The sequence below is a fragment of the Cervus elaphus genome, chromosome 20, assembly GCF_910594005.1.
Source record: "Cervus elaphus chromosome 20, mCerEla1.1, whole genome shotgun sequence".
Lineage (NCBI taxonomy): Eukaryota > Metazoa > Chordata > Mammalia > Artiodactyla > Cervidae > Cervus > Cervus elaphus.
In genome coordinates this window covers 35,834,129-35,856,740 of record NC_057834.1, presented here as the reverse complement: position 1 = coordinate 35,856,740, position 22,612 = coordinate 35,834,129, and the positions used below count along the sequence as shown (strand labels likewise).

At 40.9% G+C, this 22,612-nt stretch overlaps 1 protein-coding gene across 3 annotated transcripts in view; it reads right to left on the bottom strand.

The window, feature by feature from the left end:
- Positions 1-25: 25 nt before the first annotated feature.
- The window catches only part of FCRL4 (Fc receptor like 4), a 38,323-nt gene continuing 15,736 nt past the window's right edge, over positions 26-22,612 (bottom strand). For 2 of the 3 annotated variants that reach the window (XM_043877337.1, XM_043877339.1), the window contains exons 7-13: positions 14,995-15,105; positions 14,524-14,586; positions 11,977-12,004; positions 11,130-11,212; positions 10,863-10,931; positions 1,754-1,785; positions 26-1,656 (exon numbers count right to left, since the gene is read on the bottom strand). In XM_043877337.1, coding sequence (XP_043733272.1) covers positions 1,615-1,656; positions 1,754-1,785; positions 10,863-10,931; positions 11,130-11,212; positions 11,977-12,004; positions 14,524-14,586; positions 14,995-15,105 — 428 coding nt within the window. In that variant the 3' untranslated portion in view covers positions 26-1,614. Of the gene's footprint in view, positions 1,657-1,753; positions 1,786-10,862; positions 10,932-11,021; positions 11,213-11,976; positions 12,005-14,523; positions 14,587-14,994; positions 15,106-22,612 lie in introns of those variants that run through there. The other variant, XM_043877338.1, reaches the window with a different exon arrangement.

Below are 22,612 nucleotides of genomic sequence, written 5' to 3'. Positions count from 1 at the left end.
TTTAATGTACAAATACTTCAGTATGAAGTAAAAGATGAATATTTTTAATAAAAACATAACCATAATGCTATCATTTATACCCAAAACATAAATTCTTCAAACACATAAATTATCCAAACATAATTTCTTCATACTAATGTACAAATTTCATTTAGTATTTCCATAAGTAATTCCTTTTAAACTTGATTTGTTTGAGGCAAGGCCCAGTCATTCCTTTTGACTGACAAGTCTTAAGTATCATTTAATTCATAAGTCTTCCCTTTCTCCTTCCTTCTTTCGTTAAAGAAACCAGATCATTTGTCCTTTAGAATTTTTCCACAGTTTAGATTTTTCTGATTGCAATCCCATGGTGCTATTTAACAAAATCCTTTGTCCACTGTATTTCCTATAAACTGGTAGTTAGATCTAGAGACTTCAATGGATTTACTTCTGATAATTCAGGCTTAAATACTTTGTAGGTGGTATTGAATATTTCCATTAGGAGGCCTATAATATTAGGTTGAGTTTTTTTTTATATCAGCTTGATCATTAGGTATAGCGTGAAACATTCACACAACTATTTTGTGTGAATAGTTCCTTCTTCATCTATTGGAAGAATTATTCTAACATCACCTATTTGATAACTCAAAGATACAGCTCTTACAAGAAAGGTAGCTCTATATCCTTTGAGTAGGAAAAAGTATTTAGAGACTACAGCATGTGCAATGGATGCTCATTGTTACTGAGTTATTAATTATTTCTAGACCTTTCCAGTGGATGACCTCAGAAATAGATAACATTTTTAAAATGAGCAGGTTCTGTCATCAGTTTGCACTGACATTTCCAATTCAAATTTAGATTTTCCAGGTTATTACTTAACTTTTTATATTTGTTGTATTTCTTGTCTCCAGTGTTAAAAATCTTTGTTCCTAATAACATTAATGTAATTAGGTTTTGCTTTTGGAACCTCAGTCTGGAGCCTGCTTCTCCAGCTCTTCAAATGACTTTTCAAAGTAGCCAATATAAATTTTTAAATTCCTTTATCTGTAAACCACTTGAAATGGATTCTTTTGTCTGCAAGTGAATCTTGACAGGCAGGGTAAGCAGGAGGGATGGACCTGTGCTTTGCTTGTCAAGTATGCATGCAGCCACTCATAGTGAAACCAATTGATGCAACCTATTCCCCACGGGGAGAGTTGCTGAATATGTATTAAACAGAGACCTGATTCATCAGTCCTTTCTATCTAGATACAAATCCCAATTCTCCAAAATTTGTCCTTCTGTTTTTCTATAGCAGTCTTTCTCCCTCTCCTGAAATCAGACAGTAAGGAGCACATTAGGTTAGGCTCAGAGAAGGTATATAGGCTTTCCTCTTGACCGTGGATCTTGGTCATTTCAGTGTAGTCTCTGAAGGGTCTTCCCATCAGCGCCTCAGATTGGATGGATCAGAAGTCCTTGGAGTGAATGCACATGGGCAAGAAGAACTGGAAAGCTGGAACTAGTTGGCCACTCCAGAGTCCTCAAGGCTTCGCTAAGCTGGGTCTTTGGATCAGAGACAAGTCATATAAGTAGGGTATTCTCATAACTTTCCGTGGCATCTTCATCTTTAGAGCTGACCTTTCCAGACGAGTCATCTCAGAGCTGTGTCTTCACTTCAGAGTAGACAATTGAGACATGCTGGGGTGGAAAGAAGATAGAAGAAGAACTGGAAGGAGAGGAAATGTGGGGTGATAGGTAGTAGTGGGAGAGAAAACAATCAGGAAATGAAACTCACCTGGTCCTCTAGAGATGTTCTGAAGGTATTGGCTGTGGAGAAAAAGAAAACCATAGGGTGATGAATGTTTTGATCCACTCCAAACCCAGTCTTCTAGCTTATTTCCCAGAATCTGGGAGTCAATGGGCTTCTGTATTGACTTGTTATTTTCTCTTCTCTGCCACCCAACACCTCCTACAACACACATGATCTTATTTTACCATTTCTTAACTCAACTCTCTGCATGTTCTTTGCAAGCTCCATTGATCTATAAAGTTCTCCCTCAATACCACAAAGAGAAATCTCACTCCTTTTCTTTACCAGATGTTAAGAGATAATTTCTCTCTTAGTTTCAATTATTGCCTCCCTTAATTTATAGCACCTCCATCTCACCAATAGCAAAGCCCAAGCCCTGCTTTTTCTGCAAGTTCCCACTAGAATGCTTTAAATGTATGCCCTGAGGGAAAAACCATCTTATGTTAGCATGTTCTGGTTTTGACTTGATTGCCAAAGTTTCTTAGAGATGGAGTCACAGTAAGAGAAAACTTTAGCAGGTATAATTTCTCATATCCTCCTTATTAGACATAAAGAATCTCAGAGCAGATAGAATCATGAGAACTATACAGTAATTTTATGGAGGGATAGAGCCTGGGAAAAAGAATACATCCTGGAATACTCTATTTTTCATCATATTTTTTCCCATGGATCTTCCGGGGTTACAGTTCTTTTTAATGACCAAATAGAAGCTATGTACTCTCTCCCTGGAATAATAGACACATGCAAGGAACTTTGCATGCAATTTCAGGGGCTTCATGCAAACACTGAGTCACTGGTGAAGAAATATTGCTACAGATCACCAACACAGAAAGTGCCTGAAATATAACTCATCCACCAATAGAGTGCTCAGCTTCAAGGGTGTTTTGACAAATATGTCAAAGACAGAGTGTGAAGAGCAGCAACTGATCAAGGTGACTCTATAAGAAGCACCCAATTAACCCAATCAAATTGATGGTAATTCTAATTTTATCATTCAAAAGATCCTGATTAGTGAGGATGGCTGAGAAATCAGTGACAGACAAAGCAGGTGTTCAGAGGATATGCATTAGTCAAATATAGCAATAGGCACTATATGCAGCAAATATTATAGTAAAACAGAAGACTTAGTCTTCATTGGATTTGGGAACTTGCAGAAGTCCTTAACCTCATTTGTAAACCAAGTTCTGGATCAGCTTATAATTGAAATTTCTACTAGACACAAGGATACTGAAAAGGCAACTTACAAGATAGAAGAAAACACTTGCAAACCATATTATCAGATAAGAGATTCATATGTAAAATATATAAGGAATTCATACAACTCAACAGCTAAACTAACAATAACTCAATTTTAAAATGGGCAAAGGATCTGGAGAGATGTTTCTCTAAAGAAGACATACAAATGGTCAGCAGTTATTGAAAAGGTGCTCAACATCAGTAATCATCAGTGGAATCAAAACCATATTGAGATATCACATCACACCTGTTAGGGTGGCTATCATTAAAAAGACAAAAGATAACAAGAGTTGGCAAGGATGTGGAGAAAAAGGAATTCTGGAACACGGTCAGTGAGAGTGTAAATTGGTACTGCTAATGTGGAAAACTGTATGAAGGTTTCTTAAAAAGTTAAAAATAAAACTATTGTATGATCCAGCAATTCCACTTCTAAGTACATATCCAAAGGAATTGAAATCAGGATCTCGAATAGATCACAGCAAGATATAGAAACAACTTAAAAGTTTATTGATGGATGAGTGAAAACCAAAATATGATACACACACACAGATATACACACACATATACAATGGAATATGATTCCACCTTAAGAAAAACACACATACACAATGGAATATTATTCCACCTTAAGAAAGAAGGAAATCCTGTCATTTGTGACAACACAGTTGGATCTGGAGGACATTATGCTAAGAGAAATAAGCCAGATACAGAAAGACAAATACTGTATTTTCTCAAACTCATAGAAGCAGAGAGTAGAATAGTGGTTACAAGGAGCTTGGGGAAAGGAAACTAGAGGTAAGGCTCAAAAGATACAAAGCTTGAGTTATCAAGGATGAATACATTCTGGAGATATACTGTATAGTAAGGAGAGAAGCGAAAGGCAAAGGAGAAAGGAAAATATATACCCAACTGAATGCAGAGTTACAGGGAATAACAAGGAGAGATAAGGCCTTCTTAAGTGAACAGTGCAAAGAAATAAAGGAAAACAATAGGATGGGAAAGACTAGAGATCTCTTCAAGAAAATTAGAGATATCAAGGGAATATTTCATGCAAAGATGGGCACAATAAAGGACAGAAACAGCAAGGACCTAATAGAAACAGAAGAGATTAAGAAAAGGTGGCAAGAATATACAGAAGAACTGTACAAAAAAAAGCTCTTAATGACCCAGATAACCACGATGGTGTGGTCACTCACCTAGAGCCAGACATCCTGGAGTGTGAAGTCAAGTGGGCCTTGGGAAGCATTACTACGAACAAAGCTAGTGGAGGTGATGGAATTCCAGCTGAGCTATTTCAAATCCTAAAAGATGATGCTGTTAAAGAGCTGCACTCAATATGCCAGCTGCTGCTGCTGCTGCTGCTGCTAAGTCGTTTCAGTCCTGTCCAACTCTGTGCGACCCCATAGACAGCGGCCCACCAGGCTCCTCTGTCCCTGGGATTCTCCAGGCAAGAACACTGGAGTGGGTTGCCATTTCCTTCTCTAATGCATGAAAGTGAAAAGTGAAAGTGAAGTTGCTCAATCATGCCCGACTCTTCGCAACCCCACGGACTGCAGCCACGCTCCTCCGTCCATGGGATTTTCCAGGCAAGAGTACTGGATTGGGTTGCCATTGCCTTCTCCACAATATGCCAGCAAGTATGGAAAATTCAGCAGCGGCCACAGGACTGGGAAAGGTCAGCTTTCATTCCAATCCCAAAAAAGGACAATGCCAAAGAATGTTCAAATGCTTGTACAATTGCCCTCATTTCACATGCTAGCAGAATTATGCTCAAAATCCTTCAAGCAAGGCTTCAGCAGTACATGAAAAGGCAGAGGAACCAGAGATCAAATTTCCAACATCTGCTGGATCATAGAAAAAGCAAAGGTATTCCAAAAAAATCTCTTTCTGCTTCATTGACTATGCTAATGGTTTTGACTGTGTGGGTCACAAGAAACTGTGGGAAATTCTTAAAGGGATGGGATTATCAGAGCACCTTACCTGTATGCTAAGAAGTCTGTATGTAGGACAAGAAGCAACAGTTAGAACCAGACATGAAACAACAGACTGGTTCAAAATTGGGAAAGGAGTACATCTAGGCTGTATATTGTCACTCTGCTTAATTAACTTAAATGCAGAGTACATCATGTGAAATGCTGGGCTGGATGAAGCACAAGCTGGAATATCAAGATTGCTGGGAGAAATATTGACCTCAGATATGCAGATGATATCATTTTAATGGCAGAAAGCAAAGAGGAATTAAAGAACCTCTTGATGACGATGAGAGAGAAGAGTGGAGAAAGCTGGCCTAAAACTCAACATTCAAAAAACTAAGATCATGGCATCCAGTCCCATCACTTCATGGCAAATAGAAGAGGGAAAAGTGGAAACAGTGAGAGATTTTATTTTCTTGGGCTCCAAAATCACTGCAATGATGACTGCAGCCATGAAATTAAAAGACACTTGCTCCTTGGAAGAAAAGCAATGACAAACCTAGACAGCATACTAAAAAGCAGAGATATAACTTTGCCAACAAAGGTACATCTAGTCAAAGCTATAGTTTTTCCAGTAGTCATGTACATGAGAGTTGGACCATAAAGAAAGCTGAAAGTCAAAGAATTGATGCTTTTGAACTGTGGTGTTGGAGAAGACTCTTGAGAGTCCCTTGGTCTGCAAGGAGATCAAACAGTCAATCCTAAAGGAAATCAACTGAATATTCATTGGAAGGACTGATGCTGAAGCTCCGATTATTTGGCCACCTAATGTGAAGTGACTCATTGGAAAAGACCCTGATGCTGGGGAAGGTTGAAGGCAGGAGAAGAGGGCAACAGAGGATGAGATGGTTGGATGAAATCACTGACATCATCAATGCACATGAGTTGAGGAGACAGAGAAGGACAGGGAAGCCTGGCATGTTGTAGTTCATGGGGTAGCAAAGAATTGGACATGACTTAGCAACTGAGCAATATATTACAATCACTAACTATATTTTATCGTATGCTTAAAATTAGCTAAGAAGGTAAATCTTTTGTTAAGTGTCCTTACCACACATCATCATTATCATCATCATAAAAAAGAAAACTTTGGAAAATGGTGCATATATCTACGGCCTTAAACTGTGGTGACAGTTTCCCTGGTGTTGATTCGTCCCCAAACTCATGAGCTGTATATATTAAGTAGGCATAGCTTTTTACATGTCAAAAAAATAGTGAACTACTTATGCTAGAATGTGGATGAATTTCAAAACATTGTTTTAAGCAAAAGAAGCCAAACAAAAGGATTGCATTATATAAGAATCCATTTATGTGAAATTGTTAGAAAAGCAAACTATAGGACAGAAGGCAGATCAGTAATTGTCAAGGGTGAAGCTGGAGGGAGATTAACTGAAAAGGAATATGAAAGAATTTTCTGGGCTTCTGGAAATGTTCACACATCACACTGTGACTGTGGTGGTGGTTCTGTGAATGGATACATTTGTTAAAATAATTTGAATGTGCATTAAAAGTGGTGAATTATATTTTATACTGTTTATACCTCCACAAAGGTGATTAAAACAATCAATTTGAGGAGAATAGAAAATTGAGTGCATCACACTAAGTATTATCTCCTAAAATTTTGGTTTAGGTATGTGTGTGTATGTGCATGTATGTGTGCACATTCATGTTTCTTAATAGTACAACTTGTATTTCTTTTCTTTTTTTTAACACAACTTGTATTTCTTACTGCAGATTACAATAAAAAATATTTCAACACCCCTTATCGGGAGCATTGAGAGTTCTAACTCACAGCAAGTGGTAGGATCAAAAGAGATCTGCTGGGCCAGCTAGGACCTGAAATTCTCAGGTGTCCCCAAGCACAGATGTGGTCCACATGGGAGACAGAACAAGCAGAAGTGTGGTGACCTTCAGTCCTGTTCAATAAGGCCCCCAGGTACCAAGGGACTCCAGCAGCAGGAAGTTGGATATGACTGATTGGAGGTGAGGCCAGTGAAGGAACAAGAAACAACTCATTAGAAAAACCTCAGCTGTGCAGAAGGAACTTTAGGAAGGAGGGCTCCAGCAGGAAACCTCAAGAGACCATGTATATACACGTTATAGGAGGGAGTGCCCGTTTAAGTATCTGTCATCCCAGGAAGGCAGAAGCCAGCTTCCACAGTACCAGGTGGAATAACTTCTTTCCTACTCCTTTCCCCTGGCTAGGTAGGAAGTCAACCCAAGAGATAGGGAAGAAGCCAACTCTGCCTGGTTCTCCCCCTCACCCACACCATTGCCAGATTCACTCTGAAACTTGCCTGCGTTAGGAGAGGAGAAAGTTCTGATTAATCATCTTCAAACTTGGCGTTCTATTTACTTAATAAGTAAGAGATTATGAGACTATGACATAAAGTGTCCACCTACTGTCTATCACCTAAGAGAATGGAGAATGTGTTGAAAAGCCTTTGGTTGCCAGAATTTTCAACCCGAGTGCCCAGGAAAATCTCTCACAGAAGAAAGTTTAAAGACACAGAGGGGGACAGAAAATTTTTGTAAGTAAGTCATGAGTCTTGCTTGCTCAGTATGTGGGTTACACAAGGTCGTTATATAAATTAACTAAACATGTATATATTACACATATTAATATTTATATATTATAATAATAATATTCTTATCACATGGTTCAGTTCAGTTCAGTTCAGTCACTCAGTCATGTCCAAATATTTGCGACCCCATGAATCGCAGCACGCCAGGCCTCCCTGTCCATCACCAACTCCTGGAGTTTACTCAAACTCATGTCCATTGAGTCGGTGATGCCATCCAGCCATCTCATCCTCTGTCATCCACTTATCCTCCTGCCTCCAATCTGTTCCAGCATCAGGGTCTTTTCCAATGAGTCAACTCTTAGCATAAGGTGGCCAAAGTGCTGGATTTTCAGATTCAGCATCAGTCCTTCCAATGAACACCCAGGACTGATCTCCTTTAAGATGGACTGGTTGGATCTCTTTGCAATCCAAGGGACTCTCAAGAGTCTTCTCCAACACCACAGTTCAAAAGCATCAATTCTTCAGTGCTCAGCTTTCTTCACAGTCCAACTCTCACATCCATACATGAGTACTGGAAAAGCCATAGCCTTGACTAGATGGACCTTTGTTGGCAAAGTAACGTCTCTGCTTTTTAATATGCTATCTAGGTTGGTCATAACTTTCCTTCCAAGGAGTAAGCATCTTTTCATTTCATGGCTGCAATCACCATCTGCAGTGATTTGGGACCCCAAAAATTAAAGTCTGACACTGTTTCCAGTGTTACCCCATCTATTTGCCATGAAGTGATGGGACCAGATGCCATGATATTAGTTTTCTGAATGTTGAAGTTTAAGCCAACTTTTTCACTTTCCTCCTTCACTTTCATCAAGAGGCTTTTTAGTTCCTCTTCACTTTCTGTCATAAAGATGATGTTGTCTGAATATCTGAGGTTATTGATATTTCTCCCGGCAATCTTGATTCCAGCTTGTGCTTCTTCCAGACCCGTGTTTCTCATGATGTACTCTGCATATAAGTTAAACAAGCAGGGTGACAATTACAGCCTTGACGTACTCCTTTTCCTATTGGGAACCAGTCTGTTGTTCCGTGTCCAGTTCTAACTGTTTCTTCCTGACCTGTATACAGGTTTCTCAAGAGACAGGTCAGGTGGTCTGGTATTCCCATCTCTTTCAGAATTTTCCACAGTTTCTTGTGATCCACACAGTCAAAGGCTTTGGCGTAGTCAATAAAGCAGAAATAGATGTTTTTTCTGGAGCTCTCTTGCTTTTTCGATGATTCAGCAGATATTGGCAATTTGAACTCTGGTTCCTCTACCTTTTCTAAAACCAGCTTGAACATCTGGAAGTTCACAGTTCATGTATTGCTGAAGCCTGGCTTGAAGAATTTTGAGCATTACTTTATCAGCATGTGAGAGGAGTACAATTGTGTGGTAGTTCGAGCATTCTTTGGGATTGCCTTTCTTAGGGATTGGAATGAAAACTGACCTTTTCTAGCCCTGTGGCCACTGCTGAGTTTTCCAAATTTGCTGGCATATTGAGTGCAGCACTTTCACAGCATCATCTTTCAGGATTTGAAATAGCTCAATTGGAATTCCATAACATCCACTAGCTTTGTTCATAGTGATGCTTTCTAAGGCCCACTTGACTTCACATTCCAGGATGTCTGGCTCTAGGTGAGTGATCACACCATCATGATTATCTGGATCATGAAGGTCTTTTTTGTACAGTTCTTCTGTGTATTCTTGCCACCTCTTCTTAATATCTTCTGCTTCTGTTAGGTCCTTACCATTTCTGTCCTTTATCGATCCCATCTTTGCATGAAATGTTCCCTTGGTATCTCTAATTTTCTTGAAGAGATTTCTTGTCTTTCCCATTCTGTTGTTTTACTCTATTTCTTTGCATTGATCACTGAGGAAGGCTTTCTCATCTCCCCTGGCTATTCTTCGGAATTCTGCATTCAAATGGGAATATCTTTCCTTTTCTCCTTTGTTTTTCACTTCTCTTCTTTTCACAGCTATTTGTAAGGCCTCCTCAGACAACCATTTTGCCTTTTTGATTTCTTTTCCATGGGGATGGTCTTGATCCTTATCTCCTGTACAATGTCACGAACCTCCATCCATAGTTCATCAGGCTCTCTGTCTATCAGATCTAGTGCCTTAAATCTATTTCTCACTTCCACTGTATAGTCATAAGGGATTTGATTTAGGTTATACCTGAATGGTCTAGTGGTTTTCCCTACTTTCTTCAGTTTAAGTCTGAATTTGGCAATAAGGAGTTCATGATCTGAGCCACAATCAGCTCCTGGTCTTGTTTCTGCTGACTGTATGCAGCTTCTCCATCTTTGGCTGCAAAGAATATAATCAATCTGATTTCGGTGTTGACCATCTGGTGATGTCCATGTGTAGAGTCATCTCTTGTGTTGTTGTAAGAGGGTGTTTGTTATGACCAGTGCATTCTCTTGGAAAAACTTTATTAGCCTTTGCCCTGCTTCATTCCATACTCCAAGGCCAAATTTGTTATTCCAGGTGTTTCTTGACTTCCTACTTTGCATTCCAGCCCCCTATAGTGAAAAGGACATCATTTTTGGGTGTTAGTTCTAAAAGGTCTTGTAGGTCTTCATAGAATCGTTCAACTTCAGCTTTTTCAGCATTACTGGTTGGGGTATAGGCTTGGATTACCATGATATTGAATGGTTTGCCTTGGAAATGAACAGAGATCATTCCGTCATTTTTGAGATTGCATCCAAGTACTGCATTTCAGACTCTTTTGTTGACCATGATGGCTACTACATTTCTTCTAAGGGATTCCTGCCCACAGTAGTAGATATAATGGTCACCTGAGTTAAATTCACCCATTCCAGTCCATTTTAGTTCGCTGATTCCTAGAATATCAGCATTCCCTCTTGCCATCTCCTGTTTGACCACTTCCAATTTGCCTTGATTCATGGACCTAACATTGCAGGTTCCTATGCAATATTGCTCTTTACAGCATAGGACCTTGCTTCTATCACCAGTCACATCCACAACTGGGTGTTGTTTTTGCTTTGGCTCCATCCCTTCATTCTTTCTGGTATCACATGGTAGGTGCTTTGCAATAATTCATTCACTATTTTCAGATAACCTTTGAACATATACCCTCATGATTACAAGGTCTGTTAGACAGATGCTTAACTTTTGTTCTGATATCAGGAAGGATGCTACATAGCTTTCTGTATCTGTCCTCTTTCTTTGGAATCTAAGCACTACTATAGGGATTTTTAATCTGTCTTGATCAATGATTCACTCCATTTACTCAAAGCAGACTCAGTAAACGTGTCAAATGAATGAATGCAGTTTGCAGCCAAAATCTCTCCCCAGTAACGTACCTTCCCCTTCTGCTCCAGGCTGAGTAATCTGGATCTCAGAATATACCAAGTCTCTTTCTCTGGGATGCACTGAGAAGAGAAAAAAAAAAAAAAAAACTTCGTAAGCAATCCCAGTCAGTGGGGTGTGCTACAGATGCTTCTTCATAAACAATTGTTTACCATGAATTTCTGGGATGCTTAGGGAGACCAGGGCCTTTTGCTAGGCCTCAAAACAAGTATCTTTCTCTGGCTCAGGCCCAGAGCAGCTTCCCACCAGGGAGTCCTCACCGTTGATGTACAACTGCTGCAGCTCCACGGGGGCAGGGTGCAGGGGGTTGAGGGGTTCTGATGGGCCTACGGTCAAGGGTCTCCTGTAAGGCATAGAAACACTGATCACCCTTGGAACATTATACTATACATGAAAGTGGGATAGAGAAAAAAAAAAAGAGTAGGGAGAAGTCAGCAGAACAAGGCTAGAAGAGTATTTGACGTCATAGAAATGATCATCTCATAAATAGAATGGTCACTCTCAATTGGTTAAAAAAAAAAAAAAGCCCAGCCTCATCATCAAGAGGAAGTGTCTTTACAGCATTCTGCCTGGATAATTCAAGAAGCAATTAGACAAAATCCATGATCCAAGAATCTGACTATGACCTAAGACCAAGACACTGACACAGATAGAAGAACAAGACCCTATTTATCAAACCAAACTTAAAAACACAAAATTTGATGAGTAAATAAGCACAGTTGGGACAAAAAGAGGATTACTAGAAGCTGAGACCCCACTGTAAAATCTAGGACTAACAATCATTTTATACAGTTATAGTAACATGTGGTCTAACTATAGGACTATTTGCATCAGAAATACTTTCTGCCAACCTAGAAAATCTATAACCTTTAGTATCATCCATTTAATGGAATGGATAAATTTGAAATAAGAAACTGATCTATTTATGCGGGAAAATCCGTTGTATACACTATTAGGATTCCAAGAAGCTGTGATTATGGCCATTTTAAAGAATGTGAAAGTGGGAGCATGAAGCCACAGGGACATAGAGAAATTACTTGTTCCAATCTTGTTGCCCCACAATTCTGCATATTTTATTCTTGGGAAACCAGAAGGCTGAGACCTCACCTGATTGTGCCTCCCTGAGAGTCGTCTCCTGCAAATAAAACAAAGGCAGATTTGTGTCAGCAGAGGGAGCCCTTTCTCAACTATTTCACACATACATACCACCTGTTCTGTGTGCTGAGCTGGGCAGTGCTCAGATGTGTCCGACTCTTTCGACCCCATGGACTGCAGCCCGCCAGGCTCCTCTGTCCATGGGGATTCTCCAGGCAAGAGTGCTGGAGTGGTTTGCTATGCCCTGTTCCAGGGGTTCTTCCCAACCCAGGGATCAAACCCAGGTCTCCCGCACTACAAGCGAATTCTTTATCATCTGAACCACCAGGGAAGTACAAGAATACTGGAGTGGGCAGCCTAGGTCTCCAAGGGAACTTGCCAACCCAGAAATCAAACTGGGGTCACCTGCATTGCAGGTGGACTCTACCAGCTGAGCTACCAGGGGAGCCCATGTGCTGCCAAGAGAATCAATTCAAACATGGGTGCAGTCTCAGATTCTCGTGAATAAGAATTGAACCAAGCACATAACTTGCTGGGGACAGGGCTACACATTGTTGTGTTGAATACGCAAACATCTGAGACTTGATTAGGGTTCAAGGCTGTGTTGATATACCTTTGGTTCAGTTCAGTCACTCAGTCATGTCCGACTCTATGCAACCCTATGAATCACAGCACGCCAGGCCTCCCTGTCCATCACCAACTCCTGGAGTTTACTCAAACTAATGTCCGTTGAGTCGGTGATGCCATCCAGCCATCTCATCCTCTGTCATCCCCTTCTCCTCCTGCTCCCAACCCTTCCCAGCATTAGGGTCTTTTCCAATGAGTCAACTCTTAGCATAAGGTGGCCAAAGTATTGGAGTTTCAGCTTCAGCATCAGTCCTTCCAATGAACACCCAGGACTGATCTCCTTTAAGATGGACTGGTTGGATCTCCTCACAGTCCAAGGGACTCTCAAGAGTCTTCTCCAACACCACAGTTCAAAAGCATCAATTCTTCAGTGCTCAGCTTTCTTTATAGTCCAACTCTCACATCCATACATGAGTACTGGAAAAGCCATAGCCTTGACTAGATGGACCTTTGTTGGCAAAGTAACGTCTCTGCTTTTTAATATGCTATCTAGGTTGGTCATAACTTTCCTTCCAAGGAGTAAGCATCTTTTCATTTCATGGCTGCAATCACCATCTGCAGTGATTTGGGACCCCAAAAATTAAAGTCTGACACTGTTTCCAGTGTTACCCCATCTATTTGCCATGAAGTGATGGGACCAGATGCCATGATATTAGTTTTCTGAATGTTGAATTTTAAGCCAACTTTTTCACTTTCCTCCTTCACTTTCATCAAGAGGCTTTTTAGTTCCTCTTCACTTTCTGTCATAAGGGTGGTGTTATCTGCATATCTGAGGTTACTGATATTTCTCCCTGCAATCTTGATTCCAGCTTGTGCTTCTTCCAGCCGAGCATTTCTCATGATGTACTCTGCATATAAGTTAAATAAGCAGGGTGACAGTTATAGCCTTGACCTACTCCTTTTCCTATTGGGAACCAGTCTGTGTTCCATGGCCAGTTCTAACTGTTTCTTCCTGACCTGTATACAGGTTTCTCAAGAGACAGATCAGATGGTCTGGTATTCCCATCTCTTTCAGAATTTTCCACAGGCACACAGTCAAAGGCTTTGGCGTAGTCAATAAAGCAGAAATAGATGTTTTTCTGGAACTCTCTTGCTTTTTCGATGATCCAGTGGATGTTGGCAATTTGATCTCTGGTTCCTCTGTCTTTTCTAAAACCAGCTTGAACATCTGGAAGTACACGGTTCACGTATTGCTGAAGCCTGGCTTGGAGAATTTTGAGCATTACTTTAGTAGCGTGTGAGATGAGTGCAATTGTGTGGTAGTTCGAGCTTTCTTTGGCATTGCCTTTCTTTGGGATTGGGATGAAAACTATACTAAATAGAACTAAATTGTTTTTCTTGCAGAGTAGTGTGGGGCTATGCGTGGATTTCCAGGAGAATCTGTGGTTATGCCCAGGACCTCAGACTTCACCTCAGGCTTGTTAAGGACACTTTGGTCAGAGGTCCAAAGCTCCATACATCCAGCCCAGTGCAGGATACAGAGGAGGTGCTCAGAAGGATGAGGTGAGTTGAGTTGAATTAAGTTAAAACACAGAGTTGTGCTTCCCTCGTGGCTCAGACAGTAGAGCATCTTCCTGCAATGCAGGAGACCCGGATTCGGTCCCTGGGTAGGGAAGATCCCCTGGAGAAGGGAAGGGCTACCCACTCCAGTATTCAAGCCTGGAGAATTCATGGACAGAGGAGCCTGGGGAGCTACAGTCCATGGGGTCACAAAGAGTGGGACGTGACTGAGCATGCACTCAAAACACAAAGTTAAAGCATGTGGGTAACTGCACTAGAGCTGAAAAACTTTTGTGTGTGTGTTCAACACCAGATTTTCTGATGTCTGAAGCTAGCCTGACCTGGGCTAAAGCAAGAAAGCTTTGGAAGCACGGCAGATAGTATGTGGGAGAAACTCTCTCCTCTGGGTGGAGGGGAAGCCAGTAACCTGACCTGTAGAGAGCGGAGTCATTGGAATACAAGATGCTGGTCCCAGGCTTTGACTCACGAATATCTCTGAGGAAGAAGGATAGAGATTAGTCACCTCCCATTCTCAGTCATTTCTTCATAGGGCCTTTCAGTTTTATTTGACTGTCCACTTACGGGAGAAGTAGGATGGGTTAAAGTATCTAGTTGACCAGTCTGTTTGGACCAAAGCAACTATCCAAGGAAACCATCTGAAGTTCTTGAAACTTTACATTAAAATGTTTATTCCGTCCCCATCTTTCACCTGAGGCTTCATAAATTAGACTAGACACCTATTAAGAAAACTGCCTTTTGAAGAAAGCAGGTGAGCCCGTCAATTAGCACTGGGATGGTGAGGTGGAGAATGGTAATGTGGCAGTTTCCAAGGCTGCAATATTTGGGGTTCCTGAGGCAGGGAGAGGTTGTGGAGGTTAGCCAGGGGTAAGAGAGAACACAAACCTGGTTTCCTCTGGTGCCAGCAGTAAAACAGCAGGGCCACAGCCAGGAGAATGCTGAGTGATCCCCCGGTGGTTCCTCCCGCTACAAGGCCTATTTTAATCCCTGGGATGCCTGGACAGAAAAAGCGTGTGTGAGAGCCTCAGGGGGAGGGATCTAGAGCCTGGAGGTGCCCTGAAGCCCTGGAAACTTTCCTCGACCTGGCTGGGGTCCTGTGCCCTGGGAAAGGGAGGGCTCTAGAAGACAAGGACCCATGGGGACCGTTGAGGACTGGACTAGGACTGTGCGGCACAGGAAGCAGGTCTCCACTTGTGGGCAGCACAGTCCTGAGCCTGCATATGACAGGAAGTGACTCACCACGCAGGGGCAGAAGGCAGGCATCTGAGGGGATAGTGGCACAGGGGGGAAAGGAAGCCAGGTCCCTCCACTGGTCCACTGACTTCACTTCAGACATTAATATTTGGAGGGACATCTATGGTTTCCCAGGTGGCTCCCTGGTCAAGAATCTGCCTACTAATGCAGGAGACACAAGAGATGTGGATTCGACCCCTGGGTCAGGAAGATCCCTTCAGTAGAAGGCAACCCACTCTAGTATTCTTGCCTGGAAGATTCCCTGGACAGAGGATCCTGGCAGGCTATGTAGTGCATGAGGCTGAAAAGAGCTGGACATGAGTGAGTGACCGAGCACACACACTGCATCTGTCTATCTATCTCACCAGTTGTCTATCTATTCTGTACTCTTGTAATTGGGCCATTTGGAAATTTCTCCTAGACATCTGGAAAGATGTTATGACAATGACTTGGCAGAATCCAACTTGGAACAGCAACATGCCTGAGAAAGAAAGCAAATGTCTCCACTGATTAGGGCACTAGTTGAACTAACAGTAACTCTGATACTGCTCTCTATTAAAATAATATACTGGGACACCACAATGAAATGGCATCAGTTTCCTTCCTCCTAGAAGCCTGAGTCTTATGTGCTTTGAAGAGCTGGGGGAAAAAAAACTGATAGAAGGAATAGACTAAATTGTTGGAGAATTTTGATATTTTTCATCAGATCCATTCTCCAAGGCCAGGGTGCCCTCTCTCCACTCCTATTTAACATAGTTCTAGAATTCTCAGCCAGAGCAATCAGGCAAGAAAATAATAATAATAATAAAAGGCCTCAAAATTGGAAAGGAAGAAGAAAGATTGTCTCTGTTTGAAGATGACATGACCTTATATAAAGAAAATCCTAAAGACTCCCCAGAAAATCTGTTAGAACTAATGAACTAATTCATAGAGTTGCAGAATACAATATCAATACAAAAATCAGTTGTGCTCCTATACAACAACAAGGGATTATCTGAAGAAGAAATAAAGAAAACAGTCCTATTTTCAATAGCATCAAAAACAATAAAAGAGTTATTATTGATTGCAAATTGAATCAAGGAGATGAAAGATGTGTATATTGAAAACCATAAGATATGGTTAAAAAAATGAAGACACAAATATATGGAAAGAAATCCCATGTTGGTGAATTGAAAGAATTAATACTGCTAAAATGTTCATACTGTTCAAAGCTATTGAAGCCAAACAGATTCAATGCAATCCCTATCAAAATCCCAACATCATTTTTTATAGAAATTAAAAACAAAATTGTATGGCACCACAAAAGACACCAAATAGCTAAAGCAATCCTGCAACAAAAGAACAAAGCCAGAGGCTCTACATGACCTGAATTCAAACAATATAACAAAACTTGAACAACCAAAACAAATAGGCATTGGCATAAAAACAGAAACATGAACCAGTGGGATAGAATCAAGAGCCCAGACATAAACCTGTGAATATATCATCAACTAATATTTGTCAAAAAAGTCAAAAATACTCAGTGGAAAAGATACTCTCTTAATAAATGGTGCTGGGGAAACTTGCTAATTCACATGCAAAAGAATGAAACCGGGCCTCCATCTTAAATCACTCACAAAAAATTAACTAGAAATGTATTAAAGACTTTAAGAACAGAAACCATAAAACTCCTAGGAGAAAATATAGGGGAAAAGTCATTGGTAACAATATGAGGAAGTCGTACAACTCTATAGCTAAAAAAAAAAAAATCCTCAAATAATAATTTAAAAATGGACAAAGGATCTGAATAGTCATTTTTTACAAAGAAGACATGCAAAAGCCAACAGGCACAGGAAAACGTGTTCAACATCATTGATCATCAGGGAAATGCAAATCAAAACCACAGTGAGGTAGCACCTCACACCTGTTACAATGGCTTTTTTTTTAATAAAATTGTTTGAAATCAGAGTGTAAGCAAAAGAGTAAAACTAAGTTTCCATGCCTTAGTTTAATAAAGCAGTCTAGCTTATGGTGTCCTTGGACTGCAAGAAGACCAAACCAGAAATCAGCCCTGAATATTCACTGGAAGGACTGATGCTGAAGCTGAAGCTCCAATACTTTGGCCACCTGATGCAAACAACTGACTCATTGGAAAAGACCCTGATGCTAGGAAAGATGGAAGGCAAAAGGAGAAGGGGTCAGCAGAGGATGAGATGATTAGACAGCATCACTGACCCAATGGACTTGAATTTGAGCAAACTCTGGGAGATATTGAAGCCTGGCTTGCTACAGTCCATGGGGTCGCAAAGTCAGACATGACTTAATGACTGAACAACAACAAGGTTATGGTGATTTAGCAAAACATAGGAAAGCAAGAAAATGCATCACACTTATACCAAATTAAGCATGTTGAGTTATGTGACTAATGTATGTAATTTTAATTTTGCTTTACACTTTTCATAAAAATAAACTTTATTCCCTATAACTCAAAAAAAGGAGAGAGAGACAGGAAATAATATGTTGGTAAGGACAAGGAGAGAAGAAAACCCTTGTACAGTGTTGGTGAGAATGTAAATTGGTGCAGTCACAGTGAAAAACAGTATGTAGACTCCTATAAAATTAAAAAAAAAATTGAATTATTATATGATCTAGCAATCCCACTTCTGGGTATATATCCAAAGAAAATGGAATTACTATCTCGAAGAGATATCTGCATCCCCATGTTTACTGCAATATTATTTACAATAACCAAGATATGTACAACCTAAATGTCATTGATGTATGAATAGATAAAGAAAGTGTGGTATATATGGGGTTTCCCTGGTGGCTCAGTGGTAAAGAATCCCCCTGCCAATGCAGGGCTACAGTCCAAATGGTCACAGAGAGTCAGACATGACTGAGTGACAAAGCACAGCCAATGCTGGAGACACACGTTCGATTCTAGGTCGGGAAGATCCCCTAGGGAAGGAAATGGCAACCCACTCCAGTATTCTTGCCTGGGAAACCCATGGACAGAGGAGTGTAGTATGCTACAGTCCATGGGGTCACAAAAGAGTCAGACATGACTTAGCAACTAGACGACAACAAACACACACTATTCAATCAGAATGGAATGTGAATATGGTAGACTATTATACAGCTATAAAAAAGAAAATTTCGCCATTTGCAACAACATGAATGAAGCCTGGGGGCATTATGCTAAGTGCAACAAGTCAGACAGAGGAAAAGACAAATATTTTATGATCTCACTTACATCTAGAATCTTTAGAAAAAAAAAAAAACTCACAAAAACAGAGAATGAATTGGTGGTTGCCAGGGGTAAGGGGTGGAGGGTAGGAGAAATGGGTGGAGGTGGTCAAAGGATACAACTTCCAGTTATAAAATGAGTAAGTTTGGAGGATGTGATGTATACAATGGTGATTATAGTTAAGAATATATTGTAAATATATTTGAAAGCTGCTAAGATAGACCAACCTAGGCAGCATATTAAAAAGCAGAGACATAAAAATAAATAAATAAATAAATAAAAAGCAGAGACATGACTTTGCCAACAAAGGTCTGTCTAGTCAAGGCTATGGTTTTTCCAGTGGTCATTCATGGATGTGAGAGTTGGACTATAAAGAAAGTTGAGCGCTGAAGAATTGATGCTTTTGAACTGTGGTGTTGGAGGAGACTCTTGAGAGTCCCTTGGACTGCAAGGAGATCCAATCAGTCCATCCTAAAGCAAATCAGTCCTTGGTGTTCATTGGAATGACTGATGTTGAAGCTGAAATTCCAATATTTTGCCCACCTGATGGGAAGAGCTGACTCATTTGAAAAGACCCTGATGTTGGGAAAGATTGAAGGCAGGAGGAAAAGGGGACGACAGAGGATGAGATGGTTGGATGGCATCACCGACTCAATGGACATGAGTTTTGGTAAACTCTGGGAGTTGGTGATGGACCGGGAGGCCTGGCATGCTGCGGTTCATTGGGTCACAAAGAGTTGGACAAACTGAGCGACTGAACTGAACTAAACTGAAGATAGTAGATTATAAAAGTTCTTATCACACATACACTCACAAAATTGCAACTGTGTAAGGTGATGGATGTGTTAAGTAACTTTTTTGTGGTAATAAATCTGAAATATATACATGCAGCAAATCACTATATTATATACTGTAAACTTTCATGATGTTTTACGTCAATCCTATCTCACTATAAGTGGAATAGCAATAAAAAGGAAGGCATAAACTCTAAAATTAGGCTGTTAGGTTAGAATTTTTAGGTTTTTACTAACTTTTTAAAAACTTTTTTTAGGTTTTTAAAACCTGTTTTAGGTTTTTAAAGTTTTTAAAGTTTTAGTTTTTTAGGTTTTTAAAAACTGGTAGGTTTTTACTACCTGTGTGGCCAGCAACCTTTATTTAATCTTCCCTGTTCATCAGTTTTCTTATCTGTAAAATGGAGAAAACGGTAACTATAGTAGTACTATTGTTGGTGGATGAAAATAAGTTAATAAAGTGCTTTGCATGGTTCTTAACATATGATAAGTGCTATGTCTATGTAAGTATTATCTCTTATTCATTGCCCTTACATTATGCTCTCAGGTCAGTAGAGTTGCTCAGTCATGTCTGACTCTGCAACCCCATGGACTGCAGCATGCCAGGCTTCCCTATCCATCACCAACTCCAGAAGCTTGCTCAAAATCATGTCCATCGAGTCGGTGATGCGATCCAATCATCTCATCATCTGTCATCCCCTTCTCCTTCTGCCTTCGATCTTTCCCAGCATCAGGGTCTTTTCTCAGAAATTTCATGGCCCTTTGACCAGTTTCAGGGACACCCTCACACATTAGGCTCACTCGCACACAGCACCATGTAGTGCAATGGTAAAGAATCTACCTGCTAACACAGGAGATGCAAAAGACTCGGATTCAGTCCCTGGGTCGGGAAGATGCCCTGAAGTAGGAAATGGCACCCCACTCCAGTATTCTTGCCTGGACTATTCCCTGGACAGCAGAGCCTAGTGGGCTACAGTCCTTGGGGTCACAAAGAGTCGGACACACCTGAGCACACACACATGCATGCGCACACATGCACTACCTTAGCCAACTTCAGCCCATTCTATGGACTGAATTGTGTTCCACCAAAATTCATAAATTGAAGTGGTTCTAACCCTAGTGTGATGGGTTTGGAGATGGTGCCTTTGAGAGGTAGTCAGGTTTAGATGAGGCCATGAGAATGGTCCTTCATAATGGGATTAGGGCCCTTAGAAGAAGAGATTCCAGAGATCTCTCTCACTCTCTCCCCAACTCTATCACATGAGGACACAGCCAGAGGGCAGCAGTCTGCAAGCCAGGAAGAGGGGTCTCTCCAGAAACTAACCATGCCAGCATTCTGATTTCAGTCCTGATCTCAGACTTCCAGCCTCTGAAACTGTAAGAAATAAATTCCTGCTCTTAAAGTCACCCTGTCTACCATATCTTGTTACAGTAATGCAAGCTAAGACAGCCTACCAAGGCACTAGTGCTCCAGGCTATCTCAGAGTTTCTATCCTGCTATGCTATTTGCTATGCTATATGACATTTCTAAGCACAGAGATTTTGCAGGAGGTCCACAAGCTAAAAAGAAGACATTCTAGTTCTGATGCATATCAACTGAATCCTTGAAATCTGCTTAAACTCTGAGATCATCTGTTCCCTTGCAAAGCAGTTGTGAGAATAAAATGAAATTATATGTGTGAAGGAACCAGTTCTCTGCCTGTATCAGAGGACGCTGATTCATTCTACTGACCTTAAAATTCAAAAGGAAAGATGAGAAATTTTACATATAGGTGTGAATTACCAACAGATTCACAATTATTCTCTTTCAGGGATTGTAAGTAAACTTTTCAGTATAAGAGTCTTCCTGGACTCATATTGAGTGCAGTCAACCAGACAGAGAAAGGCAAATATCACATGATATCATTTATATGTGGAGTCTAAAAAAAAAGTGGGGGGGGGGGGTACAAATGAACTTATCTATAAAACAGAAGTAGTTACAGATGCGTAAGACAAACTTGGGCTTCCCTGGTGGCACAGATGGTGATGTATCTGCCTTCAGTGCAGAAGATCCAGGTTTGATCCCTGGGTCTGGGAGATCCCCTAGAGGAGGGCATGGCTACCCACTCCAGTATTCTTGCCTGGAGAATCCCATGGACAGAGGAGCCCGGTGGGCTATGGTCCATGGAATTGCAGAGCCAAACATGACCGAGTGACTAAGCACAACCATACAAAACAAATGTATGGTTACAAGGGGATAAATTAGAAGACTGGGATTGATATATGCACCGTGTGCGTGCATGCTGAGTTGCCCCAGTCGTGTCTGACTCTTTGTGACCCTGTGGACTGGAGCCCACCAGGTTCCTCTGTCCATGGAGATTCTCCAGGCAAGAATACTGGAGTGGGTTGCCATGCCCTCCCATATATACACTACTCCATAAAAAGCAGATCACTAATAAGGACCTACTGTATAACACAGGGTAACTGTTAGTTGCTCAGTTGTGTCTGACTCTCACAACCCGATGGACTGTAGCCCTCCATGCTCCTCTGTCCATGGAATTTTCCAGGCAAGAATACTGGAGTGGGTTGCCATTCCCTTCTCCAGGGGATCTTCCCAGCACAGAGATCAAACCTGGGTCTTCTGTATCACAGGTGGATTCTTTACCATTTGGGCCACCAGGAAGTCCTATATAGCACAGGATGTAGCTCAAAACTCCATACTTCATACTTCATAATGACCTATATAGGGAAAGAATCTTAAGAAGAATGGATACATGTGTATGTATAGCAGATTCATTTTGCCATACACCTGAAACTAACACAACATTGTAAATCAACTATACTACAATAAAATTTAAAAGAAAATCAATTAGCAAAAAAAAGCCTTCCTGAAGAAGCAATGCTCCTACCCTCAATGTCACTCTGGATTCTAGGGCGTTCAAGACTCCTCAGAGGGTGTCTTTGGGCAGCTTTCAGCTTTGCTAATCTCTTTTTCCCTTCGCCCACCTGATTCTTGAAATGTCATTTTAATGGTATTTCAGGCTTAGTCTCTGCCCTTCTCTGCTGGGAATTACACCCAATATTACTGTTCAAGAAATTTTGAGGGTGAGATGCAGACCCTCCTGTGGCATATTTTTGGGGGAAGACATGTCAGTTCCCCTGACCTGGGAAGGCCCGGCTTGATCACGGGACATGCCCCGAGGGAGTTGAAGGGAAAATTGTAAAGCAGCTGTGCCATTAGCATAGCAACCCCTTCCCAGAGCCACTAGCCAAA